Consider the following 13,575-nt stretch of genomic DNA (forward strand, 5'->3'; position numbering starts at 1 on the left):
GGTCTTTGCTCAGCCCCAGTTGCAGACACCCCCTAAGCGGTGACCCCATTTGGATCCAGAACCACAGGGGCCTCGCTGCTGCAGTGGCATGAAAGAGAAGCCTCTGGCAGACCAGCCCTGTGCTGCCTCATGCGTGTCAGAGTGCTGGGGGTGGATGTGACCTGCGTGCTCTGGGTTTGGACAGCCACATGTCCTCACGGACTCACTTCAGGGGACCATGGTGGGCAATGGGTCCAGGACATCTGCCTGCTCCTGTTGGGGGAGTCATGGACAGCTGCTCCCCTAGGCCTCTGAGACCCCTCCACCCGCTCTGATTGGGCCCATGGGCTGCTCAGACAGAGGCCAGCCTGGGCTGTGCCATCCCCCCCTCTAGGCTCCTGCAGTACTTCCGAGGCCGCCACCACCTAGAGGAGATCATGTACAACGAGAACACGAGGCGCTCCCAGCTGCTCATGCTCTTCGACAAGTTCCGCAGCGTGCTGGTGGTGACTACCCATGAGGACCCGGTCATCGCCGTCTTCCAGGCGCTGCTCACGTGAGCCTGGGCGGACGCAGAGGCAGACTGCTGCAGCCGGTGGGGGCGTGTCACTCATCTAGTCCTCAAAACTGGCCCAGTGTCTGAGCTGAGGAAGTGAGGCTCTGAGCGGAGGAGGCGTTCAGGACTCATGCTGAGTGAGGCCCGCGTGCTTCCCACACAGATTTGGGTCACATGTTTCTTTGACCTTCCAGTCCAGCCTGTGTTCCTCGGCTCCTCCACTGCTGCCCTTCCAAGCCTGAGGGTCACGTGCCTGGCCCATCCTGTGTGGCCCGGCACTGTCCCATTCCTCCTAGCCCATGGGCATTTCCTGGCCTGGCCCTCACCACAGCCCTGTGTAGCCACCAGGAAGCTCATGGCCAAGCCACCCCCACACCCTTTGCCACGTGAGGCACGAGGGCCCGGGCTGATCCACACTGCTTCCTTGGCCCCGGGGTGCAGCAGAGGGGAGTGCAGGGGCCCACAACAGGCCGGAGGAAGGGCGTGTCTGCACTGGGCCAGGCTCTCTACCCTGCGGCAGGGCACTCGCAGGGCCCCGCCATCCCCATCCTGGAGGAAGCTGATCGTTATGGGGCAGTGGGGGGGGGGCCCTCTGGTCAAGACACAAGCAACACGTTTTCTAGAAATGAAGTGTTTATTTGGGTTTTAAACAATTAAAAGGCTTGTTCTGAGCAGGCTCTTGCTCAGACCTGTGCATCCCTCTCAGCTGCTCTGTCTATCACACTGACCCAGGGGCTGCCCTGGATATAGAAGCGCAGGGGCTTCTGGGCCCACTCCCCTGCACTGCCGATGCCCACTCGGGCTGCCGCCACCACAGCTGGCTCCCTGGGCTGCGGCGGGCCGTGCTCTAGCCACATGGCCTTGTCCTTGGTGAGGTCACGTTGGTCGAAGCTCTTATCAATGGCCAGGGCCTGACAGAGCTTGGAGGGGCCGCTGCAGAGATCGCGGTCTTTGAGGGCCCGGCCTGTGCTGGCTCTCCGGTAGGTACTGCGAAGCTGCCGCATGGTCTCTAGGCCTTCCAGGGGCTCCAGCGCTCGCAGCAGGACACATGCCCCATCTCCTGTGAGACAGACAGACAGATTGTTTCGGCCTCCCCACCCTGGGGCACAACAGTGCTGCAGGGACGGCGCAGCTGCCTTCACAAGCACTCCTGTACTCATTTACTGTCCTGACCCTCCTCTCGGCCTGCCTCTCCTTCCCGCACACCTGCACCCGTGGGGCCCCCATGGAGCCAGAGGGCCTAAACACCAGCTGGGAGAACCAGCAAAAATGCTTAGTGAGTGCTTGTGGTGGGCTTCCTTTTTGCTTCTCTGGTTTGGTGATCAGCAGCTCTGAGTCTGGCCAAGAAAACCTTAGACAGCCGGTTCTCCTTGGGCATGGGTGACCCCACCAGGAAGCTGGAAGGTCCTGGACTGGCCCAGATCTTGGACTGGCCCCAGAGTCCCCCACCTGCCTCTGCTCATTCAGGACCTGTTGGGCAAGCCAGAAGTTTGGCTCAGAGTAGCTACCAGTGTTCACAGGATGCTGGGTGAGCCCCACCCCATGACCCAGTGGGGAGACTGACCGGGTAGAAGGAGGTGTCTGCTGATAGTGCCCCTCACCTCCCTTGGGATCCCCTGTGGCCCAACCCTCCCTGACCAGGCCAGGCTACTTCAAAGGCCAGGCAGCAAACTGACACCTGGGGCCCAAGAAGACACATTTGTCCAAATTCCCTTAGCCCTGCATGGCTAGGGGTGGTGACTACCTGGATGGGGGCCAGAAGAACCCCAGTCCCAGCAAGGCCACTCTCCTGAGACACTATGGCCTACCCTTCCCCCTCGGAGTCTGATGGCTCAGCCTGAGGGAGGGCCAGGCTGGTCCCCACTCTTGGGCCTCACCATGCAGGCCTCATCAGCACCCAGGAGCTGGCCCTGAGTGGACACAGCAGCTACACCCTCCTGCACCAGCAGCAGCTGGCAAGTGGGGTTTTTGTGAGCAGATGCTTTTAACCAGCCAGTATTCAAAGGAACTCACAGTACACCTAAGGACAAGCAAGGACTTGAAGTTCGAATTGCTCTGTAGTTCCGGGGCCCTTCCCAGCTGGGCTATGTGTGTCCACCCCGAGCTGCTGGGGGTGTGACATCCCTCACTGTCCCACTAAGCCCCCAGATGGGTCCGAGGAGCAGCCTACCCCACCCATCACCCATACCCTGCTCCTGGAGCACGTCTGAGGCCCGCACCCTGAGTAAAATCACAACACCCTGACCTTTCCCACCGAGTGTCCAGTCCCACCCCTGCTCCTTCGCCCACACCGCCTGCTTGGCCTCAGCAATCTCCCCTCTCTGCTCTTCTGGCCCTTTCTGTACTGCCACTGCCCTGCGGGTGATACACTTCGCCTCCCTTCTCCCTTGATGTACTGGGATAACCTTTGGCTTTGGCCCTGACTCTACAGATGTGGTTTCCTGCTCCCCTCCCCCTGAACTAGGTGTTCTGGGGCATCTTGGTCATTTGTCCAGAAAGTAGTATGCCACCTCCCACATCTGCACTGTCTGCCCTCAGAAGCCCTGGCTCCTCCCTCCCCCGCTGATCACAGCCCCAGGCATCTCTGGACTCAGTCCCTCTCCTTATCCGAGTTCAGGCCCACTTTACATGAGGCTGTTGGTTTCACTGCCAAAGAAATGCTCCAGACCAACAAAAGCTCTCCAGGGTGATAGAAGGGCCCCATGGGGTGATCCCCACTATCCTTGACATTTCCATCAATACCCTTTTTGTGCCATGGGTTACCCCTTGCTCTCGCCCCTGCAGCTGTAGCATTGAATATCCCCAGCTGCCGTCTCTGGGCGACCATGGCCCCCTGTTGAGTCACTCAGCAAACATGTCTGACTTACAGCACACCCGAACTCATCCCCTCACTGGCCTCAAGCATTCGTTCACCCTGGGACCAGCCAGGGGAGGCTGGGCAGACAGACACTGGGACTAGCCAGCTAGAGCGGCTGGGCAGGCCGTGCTCCTACCCAGTCTCTGGCCAGTTGGTACGGGCAGTTTCTTCTGAGCACAGACCACAGAGAGGACAGCCGCCCGCTCCCAGAGGGCAGGGCTTCCCCGGCAGGCCCCACGAGGTGAGTGGGCTCTCCTGGGAGCTCTAGAACAGCATCTCCCTTTACCCTACTGATGTTTGGGGCGGACAGTTTTCTGTGGTGGGGGCATCTCCCGTGCACTGTGAGCTGCATCCCACCAGCCGTGATGACCAGAAGTGTCTGCAGGCACTGCCTGGTGTCCCCCAGGGTGGCAGACTCAGCTCCAGTTGAGAACTCTTGATTCAGACCCGGTAACAGGCAGCCTGGCAAGGCTCCTGTCACTGCCACAGCCAGCCCTTCCCAAGTCTACCCTGGGCCATCCGTGCTGCCGGCTCTGAGCTCCTCACATAGTGGCGCCTCATGGAACCGAACCTGTCTGCTCTGTGTCCAGGCCAACCCACGACCTCTAATGGGGCTCGGCCCCTGTGATCACCCCGTGAACACAGCCAGAGCTCCTGAAACCCTGATGTGGCCTAGCACTGGCGCCTCTTTGCTCAAACACCTGCCTTACCCTGGTCCTCTCAGGGGCCTCCCAGCTACCTGCCAGGGGCTGGGACCAGGCCTCCTGCTCCAGCCCCCGGCACTGCTCACCTTGGCTGGAGACATTCATGCAGAAGTACATGCCATAGATGAGGTACACATACAGGGTCCCCGGTTTCATGAACATGCTGCGGTTGCGGGGTGTCTGCCGGCCGCCCCTTGAGTGGGCAGCTTCGTCCTCTGGCCCCAAGTACGCCTCAGTCTCCACAATGCGGCCACGAAGCTCTGTGCCATCATCGAGTTGCCGGACCAAGACCTGTGGGCAGTCGGGGTCGGCTCAGGGCACACTGGGGCCTGCCCGTTTCCTCCCAACGTCCCCTCTGTCTGGCTGGGCCACCAGACAACAGGCTTTGCTCACTGAGAGTCCTGTCCATAGATTACAGCCATCTCAAGCCCTGGCCTTCGCTGGGCTGTGAACCTGCACCAGGGATTTCGTGCACTCCATGTCCTCTCAGGGGGGCCCTCCGTCATACTGCCCCACCTGCACCCAAGTCCCCCTGAACTTCCATGCTTAGGCTGGGGCAGGGCAGCACGGAGGGCACCGCTGTGGTGTCCTCACGTGGCTGCCTGGGACACCCTGGAGCCTGTGGAATAACCACGAAGCACTGTCACGCTCAGCTCCCACCTACCAGCTCTGAAAGGCCTTTCTGAGCAGCAGGACCAGCTGCCCTGTAGCACTCCTAACCTGAACCGTGGCCTGGGGTGTAGCCAGCTCCACAAGGCATGGGGTCAGTGTGCAGTGGGCCAGGAAGGGACGGGCCAGCCGAGGACAGGGTGCAGTTGCCAGAGGTCGTCACTGGCGGGGTGGGTGCTCTCAGGCCAGCAGGGCACCTCGGAGAGCAGCCAGGGGAGCCAGAGAGGGCCTGTGCAGTGCTGGACAAGCCAGGGAGTCAGTCCTCCCTTGCCTGGAGCCTTCTGCCCCGAGGGGCGACCGTCTTGGCTGCACGGCACAGTATGACCCTGGGGATGGGCAGCAGTTATGCCCAGGGTTCAGAGCCCTAGACCCAGCTTGACCAGGGTTCACAGTGGGATTCTGGGGGCAGCCCCTCCCCAGGGATGTCCACAGCATCTGCCCTGTTCTTAGGCCAGGCCACCCCTGCCTCAGCCCAGGGAGCCCAGTGTGTCCGCAGCCAGGGTCAGTGCCCCGGGGCTGGGAGGAGCGTGCTGAAGCCCAGGCACAAGGGGGGGTGGTGCTTCCTGGAGACAGGGAAGAGGGGAGTTGATGCCCCCCCCAATGTCCATCTCCAGGCAAGACAGGGAGGCTCTGTTCCATCACAGCTGAGGGCTCACTTCCATCTTTCCAGATCAAAGAGGGCGTTCCTTTATTGGCTTCACTCTTCGTGTTTCCACACTTGCAGGAGGCACACTGGGGGCCGCTGCCCTTCTGGAGAGGAGGCCCTTTTCTCACTGTCATTGTTTTAATTTGAATTTCCTGCTTTGAATTTCACTCTGATAAGATTTCCAGGTAGTAGACACTGAGTGCCCCCATGCCCACTACAAACACGTCTCCTCCTCAAGGCGGGAGGGTGCCGGGGCAGGCAGCACCCTTCTCAGACAGGAGGCTGACTTGAGCATGGTATCACGGCAGCTCATTGCTCCTTGCAATGCTCTGCAGAGGGCTGACTCGAGCCTGGCCAAGGGGTCTGCAGGGACAGCCATGGGAGGTTGTAAAGAGGCTCCAGGGACACAGGGTGAAGCACCTCCTTCCCTGCTGGATGCTGCCCTGTCCGCCCTCTAGCTCAGTGGGCACATGGGGGCCTGAAGGGAGAGTGGGACCCTCAGAGGCCTGTGGGCCCCGTGCCACTGTGTGTGAGATCCTAAACCCTCATTACCGAGGGCTCTCCATGCAGCTCTCGCAGCCCTTGCAGCTGAAAGCATTCTCATGGGAACAGACCTGGCCCCTGCCCACTAAGTCCCACTTTAGGTTACACCCCACTGGCCCACATAGGGTCTGTTCCTTTGGGCACCCACTTCCTGGCACCAATTTTTCTGTTAGTTACAGAAACTGATTCACCTTCACCGTTTCAACGTAAGGTAGCCTCATGAAATGACGCGGGGTAGGCATGAACTCTCTGAAAGGACCAGAACACCAGGCCTGAGTCTGACAGCCAGGAACGACACCCGGACCGTGTTCCAGACAGATGTGGCCGAAACTGCACTGCTGCTGGCACAGGGGCCCAGTAGGGCCCCTGCTTCCCAGTCCCGGCCCTGGGCCTGCTCTGAGCCACAGGGGTCACCGGGGAGCCAGCACTGGCCCTGTGAGCTGCCGAGGTGAGGAGGCGGCTGCCAAAGCAGTCCTGACACAGGCAGTCTGTGGGCCACGGCTGCCACTCTAATGTGGCTAAAAGCTGTAACCACTGCCCTTGCCGGTGTGTCTCAGTTGGTTGGAGCTTCACCCTGTAACCAAAAGGTTGCAGGTTCGATTCCTAGTCTGGGCACATGCCTAGATTGCAGGGTCAGTCCCAGGTCTGGGTGTGTTTGGGAGGCAACCAACCGATGTTCCTCTTCCCCTTCTTTCTCTAAAAGCAGTGAACGCTACAGATGGGCTCTGTGTCAGGGGACAGGGCAGGCAAAGTTAGCCCCTCACAGACACCTGGCCGGCAATTGAAAGAAACCTGCCCTGAGGGCAATCAGGTGGAGAGAGCTGATGTCCTCAGGGCCCAGAGAGGGCAGGCAAGCAGGCAGACAGTGGCTCCCCTGCCCCTCCCAGCAGCAGACACCGCTAACAATCTCAGCATTCTTCCCAGCTGATCCCGGCCTGCCCCTGCCTCAGATGACTGAGGCGAAGCTATCCAGTAACAAGTGTCAAAGCAGCCAACTGTGTGAGGACAAGCAGGACCAAGTCTGGGGCATGAGCCCAGTGCTGAGGGGTCTGGGGGCCATAGACACTGCACGGTGAGGACCACTTCAGCACAGACCACTTCACTATGTCTACGTTACCTGTCCTAGAAATGCCTGGGCCAGGGAGACTGGAGGCTGGTCGAAAAATTCTAATCCCAGTCGAGCAGGGCGGTTTGAAAAATAGATACTGCGCTGGGGGCCCAGGGTCATGGGCAGATCCAGGCGGGGCTCCTTGGGAGGAGGCGTTTGGGATGCACCTGGTGGGCTCTGATGCTGCTCTGCCTCTGAAGTTCTTCGCTGCTTTTTTTGCCCCAGTTTGCGGGAAAGCTGTAAGGGGAAAGGACAAAATAAAGCGCCTGAACAGGAGCGGGCAGAGGACTGTGCGGAAAAGTCAGCCTTGCAGAGCTTCGGGGCTGTATGTGACTGCCTGCCTCAGTTTCCTCCCCTGCAACGTGAGGGAGACGTTTTGTACACACAGACCTGACATCCTCACCCCCTTGCTGGGCCCCGGGAGGCGTTGGGAAAGGAATGCGTGTAAGGAAAGGTTGGTGGCAGTGGTGACAGGGCGGCCACTCTGCTTTGCACGACGGCCACATGCAGAAGGTGTGTAACGCAGCGGCAAAAGGGCTGCAGGGCCCAGGGAGGGGACAGTGGGCACGAGAGCCTGGGACAGGAAGGCTGGTATCCTTCGGTTCCCATTTATTACGAGGATCCCAAATGAACTTCTGAGCTTGTTTCTGGAACCCTGCCCTTTGCACCCGACCTTAACCAAGAATTTGGTAGAGGAATGGATTGTGGGCCATCCATGCCCTGACCCCAGCTGACACAGCCGCGGTGCCAGACTCTGCCTCAGAATGGCTCAGGTCTGACACACGCAGGTGGGTGAATGCCAGGCTAACCCTCTGCTTGGCCCCATTCCAAGCTCATGACCCACCCCCCCGCCGCCAGTGAGTCCCCAACTGTTCTCTGCCTCATGACCCAGGATGTCAGGATGACAGGGAACAAGTAGGGCAAAGGAGAGGTCTCCTGAGGGATGAGGAGGATCTGCCGAGAACCTGCACGATTTCCGCCTCCTACCTGCCATGAGGCCTCTGCCCTGCCCCCACCCCGCCCGAGGGAATCTGAGCACACACAGGTGGCTGCTCTAGGAACAGCTGACCTCTGAAGAGCAGGGGTGAATAAAGGGAGCAGGTGAGCATCAGAGCCTGGAAACACCATCCTCAAGGGCTGATCTTCAGCAGTACCCGTCTCCCTAACATGTGACAGACCCCTTATTTTTAACATAAGTGCTGACATTCCATGTCCAGCGGAGACCGCCAGTCTGCTGAGAATGGACGCTGACGTGACCGTCTTTGCAGTCCTGCCCATCTGCCAATACCTACCATGGGCTCAGACTCCAGGACGCCTCGGCCCCTGCTCTTGCCCCGAGTTTGGCCCCTGGCCTGCCTCTTGTTACTTGGGTCATTCTGGGTCTCTGCCCCGGCCCACCCTGGGTGGTGGGGGATTCATGTGGCTGTCCAGGGACTGAGGCTCAGAGAGGCCTTAGCCTCCCCATTACAGACCTGGGATTCCACGCTGCCTCACAGGCCTTTGTAGTGAATGTTGTGCAGGCTGCATAGCCCGAGAGCTGAGCAATGGGGTAACCCTGCTGTTGCACCCAAGGGTGAATGCTGCCTCAAACCGTGCACCTGGGCGCCTGACATGTGTCACCTGGCCCTGGTTAGAAATGAGGGTTCCCTGGGTGAGAAGCCCGCCCCCCCCCCCCAGAAAATGACTGAAGGGTGTCCACCTCTGTTTCCCCGTCTGTGGTAAGGGAACCAACATGTACACTTTACACGAGAGAATCCAGGCAAGCCCCTGATCGGCATGCAGCAAGTGCTGATCAGTGAATGGAAGTGAGAAACAGAGTCCACCGGGGGTACCTCCGGGCAAAACCTGGAGACAAGTCTCTTCCAGGCTGGGAGGGCCTGGCCTGGATGGAGGTCTCCAAGGGACCCGCCAGCCTTCCATCAGAACCCGGGAAATATAGAATCAGTAAATAAAGGACATTTCTCTGCTGTGATAGACACTAGAGCTAACTGCTAGGCCACCCCCATGGTCACTTCTGTCTGCAGGCTGGCTCCTCGGGGAGGGGACATTTGACCTGGGCCTACGTGCTGGCATTTCACCAGTGTCGGGGTATCCTCCCAGACCTGCTTGGAGACCTCGGACCGGGTCTCGACTTTACTTCTGGAAAATGGAGCCTAGCCGCGAGCCCGAGCCCGCCCATGGGCGCTCGCCTGGGAACCGCAGACCCTGTCGGAGGCCCGCCGTGAGCACGTTACTAGTTTCCCGAGGATCGTGCGACTCCGGGTAAGAGTTTCACCCTCGGAGAATGCCCCTCGGCTGTGCGTGGAGCGAGAAGCGGGCTCACCTGCGTCCCGCTACGCACTGGCATCCCGCGGCTCAGACCGGGACTCTTCTGGGTCTAAGACCACCCCGGGTCGAAGACCACCCCGGATCGAAGCCCACCCAGGAGCCAACCCCGGAAGCACCTCCCCGGCCCGGGGGTGGAGCCGGCGCCTGCGCGGAGGAGGACGGAAGCCTCGGGGGAGCGGCCACCGGCGTTGGGCGTGGACTCCGCCCCATAGGCGGGGTCGGGGTGCAGCCATACGGGGGTGGCTGCGCGGGACCCAGGCTATCCGGAGGTCCTGTTGCCAGGCGCCCCACCTCCCATCCTGGATAAAAACCCGCGACTGCTGGGGCACTGTGGTGTGAGAAGCGGAGGAAGGCGTCTGGGGTTGGGGCGAGATCTTCCTCACTGCGACGCCGCTCCCAGTGACCTGCCCCCGGCCTTCTTGCACTTTGCTTTCCCCAGGGCCGTGGAACCCAGCTGGGTTCTCCACCACCAGCTGGGGGTCAGACCACCAAGAGGACTGGCCGTCGTAAATCAGGGCCCTCCAGGGGCCCCGGTTGTAGGAGTAGTGCTTTGAGGAAGTGGCCTGCAGACAGTGGGGTCCACGTGGAGGTCATGTGAGGGAGGTGGAGGGAGACCTGGTCCTTGGGCCACGACTTCCTGGACTTCAGAGGGAGTCTTTTGGGTGGAGAGGACGTGCTGGGCCGGGAGTGGGCTGGAAAGGCTATATCTGGGAAGCTGACGCCGGGCCTTCACAGGCAGTTGGGGATTCTGTCTCAGCAGTGGAGCCCCCATCTCTCCCACCCCTAAGATGCTGAGGGGAGCCTGTCCCTGTCCTGGAGTGGGCCTGCTGGAGCATGGCCAGCCTCCCCAAGAGGCTGAGGCATAGACTAGGGCTATGGGGATCTGAGCGGACCAGTGGATGCAGCCTTGCTTAGCAGCAGCTAGGGATAGAGTGGGGAACACTGCTGCCCTCCACCTCTGAGCCCCTTCCCACACCCAGCACCAACTGCACACTCTTCCCATAATTTTGCAAGTCGGATTTGTGCCCGGGAGGAAGGGAAGGGAAATCTGGGTAGGGCAGTGCCTGGCTCAGAGGAAGGAAGCACCGTGGGTAGTTGTTGCTGTTCAGGCACAGGGCTTCTTTGGGGAACGAAGGCCCACTGGTAGCTCCTAATACTCATCAGAGCCCCACTCCACTCCACACTCCGGGGTGTTTCTGGGTCTGCAGCCCTCTGCTGTCGCAGGCACAGCCTCACTCCCTGTATGATCCACTCCTGTCTGTCTGGGAAAACCCTGGCCTTGGGTGGGGAACCTGCAGGGCCTGGGAGAGAACTGGGCATAGGATGGTGTCAGATGGGGCCACTGGATGGGTCACGTGAAGGGGGCCCTCAGATACACATGGCACCTGGTCTCAGGGCAAGTCCAGCTGGAAGGACCCTGCTCTCCAACTGCTCCTCCTCTGACCAGCCCAGGGGCTGAACTCCAGCCCTCCAGCCTCCCACCCCCATCCCAGGGCCCCAACCAGGACTTCCTGGGGAGGGAGGGGCAGCAGCCTTCCATCCTGCTGGAAGCCACCCAGCAGTTTGTGGCACTAATGCTGCTTCCGGGGGTGGGCAATGCGTCATGAACCCATGCTTATTGGGCAGGCCTGGATGTGACTCCCACCACTTTCTTTCTCTTCCTCCTCAAGCCCTGCAGCCATTCTGCCTAAACAATGAGTCCTGCTTCCAGCTTTCTTGTGTGCCCAGTCCTCCTCCCTCCTCCCTTCCCCTCTCCCTCACTTTGGGAGGGAAACTGAGGCCCCAGTCAGGCTTCGTGCCCCTGGTGAGGGCAGGGGCAGGGTGGGTGCTGTTCTGTATTAATTTTTACTTATTTCACAAGTGGTGCATGTCCTGATAGAAATCATGGGAATTCGCACATTCCCAGAGGGGAGTTTTATCCCAGTCTTGAGGATGAGAAAAGAGAGCAGCCCTGGCCCCAGGAGGAGGAGGCAGGGCCAGGGCCAGCAACCCACTTCTCCAGATGTTCTGGCAGGGGCTTGCGCAACCTCTGCAAGGAGGGCTCCCCCCTCCCACCCCCCACTTCCTGGTTTGTGGTCTGAGGCCCCACCGCAGGCTGGAAGTGGTGGGTTAAGCATTCCCACTGTGGCCTGCAGGGCAGGCTGGTTGGGAGTGAGAGAAGGTGGTGCTAGGTGGGAGGAGGGGCCTGGGACCTTCTCTGTCCCCAGTGTGCCCTGTGGCAGGCTGGAAGAGGCATGTTGGTGGATATCAGCGGAAGATGGAGGTGAGGACACCCTCCATACTTTCAAAAGGATCTACGCCGGGGCCAGCTGCTCTGTGTCCTGCTGGGCCACCTTATGGCCTTTGGAGCAGCCATCAGTCACCAGAGACTTGAGAGAAAGGATAGCCGCTCTCAGAGGCCAGAGCTCCAGCCCCAGCACTGGCTCAGTGTCCTCTCTAAGGTAGGGACATAGGGACGGCTGACACCCTTAAAGGGAGAGTTGACAGGTAGGGGGGTGTTGTCAGCATCTCCTTGGGCAGAGCTGGCCGCTGGAGGAGGTGTGTGGGGGCTGCATCCTCTCTTTCTGGGGCTGCACTGCCATTGCAGCTGGTCCCTGGGCCCAGGTGCTCGCCGGGCCCCCTGCCATCCCCTGGAGAGGGGCAGCAGAAATAGCCAGTGCTATTCAGGCCCCTGGCCGGCCTGGCCCATTTTGGCCACCTCCCCAAATTGCCAGGGGCTGATCCTGGGGTCATCCAGGCCCCCCAAGCCCAGGGACTGGCCTGCTGAACTGAGGATTCCAGAGTGGTTGGCAGGGACTCCGACTGGTCAGCACTCCCAATCCCTCAGGTCCTAGAGAGAGTGCACATCCAGGGGGACGGTCCAAACTCTCACGCCTCCTCAGCCGCCCCCACATGCAGGCAGTTTCAGCTGACTTCCAGTCCCCAGGGCTGGCTGAGGAGGGAACAGAGGCACTGGGGCGGGGTTTTCATGCAGGGCTTCTCCACCAGGGCACAGGACAGTAGGGCAGACTTGAGGCAATGTGCCCTGGATCAGCCCCTGGGTAGGGCACGTGTGTGCACACATGTGTCCGCGTGGGCTGGGTCCAGGCCTGAGTGCACACGTGCTGACCCTTCTCTGCTCACACCATCCTTCTGATGCCAGGGTCCTTGCTCAGGAGGCCAGGGTGGGCAGAGAACCTGGGATTCCTGGGTCTGCATGCCTTGGGAGCAACACCTGTGGGGAGCAACACCTGTGGGGAGCAAGGGCTTGCAAGAGACATTACTGTGGATCCCACTGGAGCTTGGACCCTTCGGAGGTAATCCGAATGAGGGGGGAGCCACTTACCTGTCCCTGGATACGTAGAACACCTTCTACGGAAACATAATTTTGGACAAAGCAGCTCCTGTCTGCTGAAGGTGACTGACTGCTCAGGGGGTTCTCTGCTGTGAGCCAGCTGTGGCTGGTGCTCCCGGCAGCTGCGAACGGATGTCTGGGTCACAGCGCAGGTCCGAGCATCCAGTCCAGGAAGGCCCTGCCAGTACTGGCTGCCCAGCCATGGCATGCTTTGGCGGGGAGCCTGGGCCTTGGCTCCAGAGAGGGCACTGCTGCAGGCCCTGTCAGTCTAGCCTGGGCGTCCAGGTGGGCAGGGCCTGCTTATCCCTGGCAGGGGTCAGGAATGCTGGGCATGGAGAGACTGTCCTGTCTGGCTGAGAGCCTGGCATGGGAAGGTTGGCATGTGTGGCCTGCAGGAAGCCCGGACATCAGCACCGGGCAACCGCCCTCTTGCCTTGTGTCCCTAATGCACTTGTAGTCACCCCCTCCACTAGTGAAGGAGTCCCTTCTAGCCCCTTGGAAGCTTTGATTGTGTCCCTGTGCCCAAGGATCAAGTTGATATTCCATGGACAACCTAGAACGTGCAGGCACCTCTTTATTCCAAGGTGTGGGTGGGGATACAGCCAGAAGATTCTGTCCCTGGCCCAGGCTCTGGGCCAGCCTGTAAGTTGGCTGCTACCTTGCATCGTCAACTTTATTTTCCGCGTAGCCATGGACCAGGTTGTTTTCTGCAGCCAGACATTGGGCATGGCGTGCCAGCCACAGCAGCCACTCTGCTCAGAGAGGGAGAGGGCCACCTCATCTCCAACCAGTGAAGGGCCTGAGGACGCATCTGTGGGCCCTCCCGGGCTCCAGGGGCTGGGCCTCATGTG

General features: G+C 60.4%; 2 protein-coding genes across 5 annotated transcripts in view; one reads left to right on the forward strand and one right to left on the reverse strand.

Moving 5' to 3' along the window:
- Nucleotides 1–1,229, forward strand: part of NPRL3 (NPR3 like, GATOR1 complex subunit) — a 46,025-nt gene extending 44,796 nt beyond the window's left edge. For all 4 annotated transcript variants that reach the window (XM_028514962.2, XM_028514957.2, XM_028514980.2 and 1 more), the window contains one exon: nt 374–1,229. In XM_028514962.2, coding sequence (XP_028370763.1) covers nt 374–539 — 166 coding nt within the window. In that variant the 3' untranslated portion in view covers nt 540–1,229. The remainder of the gene's footprint in view (nt 1–373) is intronic.
- MPG (N-methylpurine DNA glycosylase) lies at nt 1,151–9,530 on the reverse strand. Its single transcript, XM_028514990.2, has 4 exons — nt 9,386–9,530; nt 7,072–7,299; nt 4,183–4,387; nt 1,151–1,595 (listed from the first exon to the last, which is right to left on the reverse strand). The coding sequence occupies exons 1-4, from the start codon at nt 9,407–9,409 to the stop codon at nt 1,219–1,221; spliced, it is 834 nt and encodes a 277-aa protein (XP_028370791.1). The 5' UTR covers nt 9,410–9,530; the 3' UTR covers nt 1,151–1,218.
- Nucleotides 9,531–13,575: the final 4,045 nt, after the last annotated feature.

The sequence above is a fragment of the Phyllostomus discolor genome, chromosome 3, assembly GCF_004126475.2.
Source record: "Phyllostomus discolor isolate MPI-MPIP mPhyDis1 chromosome 3, mPhyDis1.pri.v3, whole genome shotgun sequence".
Classification (NCBI taxonomy): Eukaryota; Metazoa; Chordata; class Mammalia; order Chiroptera; family Phyllostomidae; genus Phyllostomus; species Phyllostomus discolor.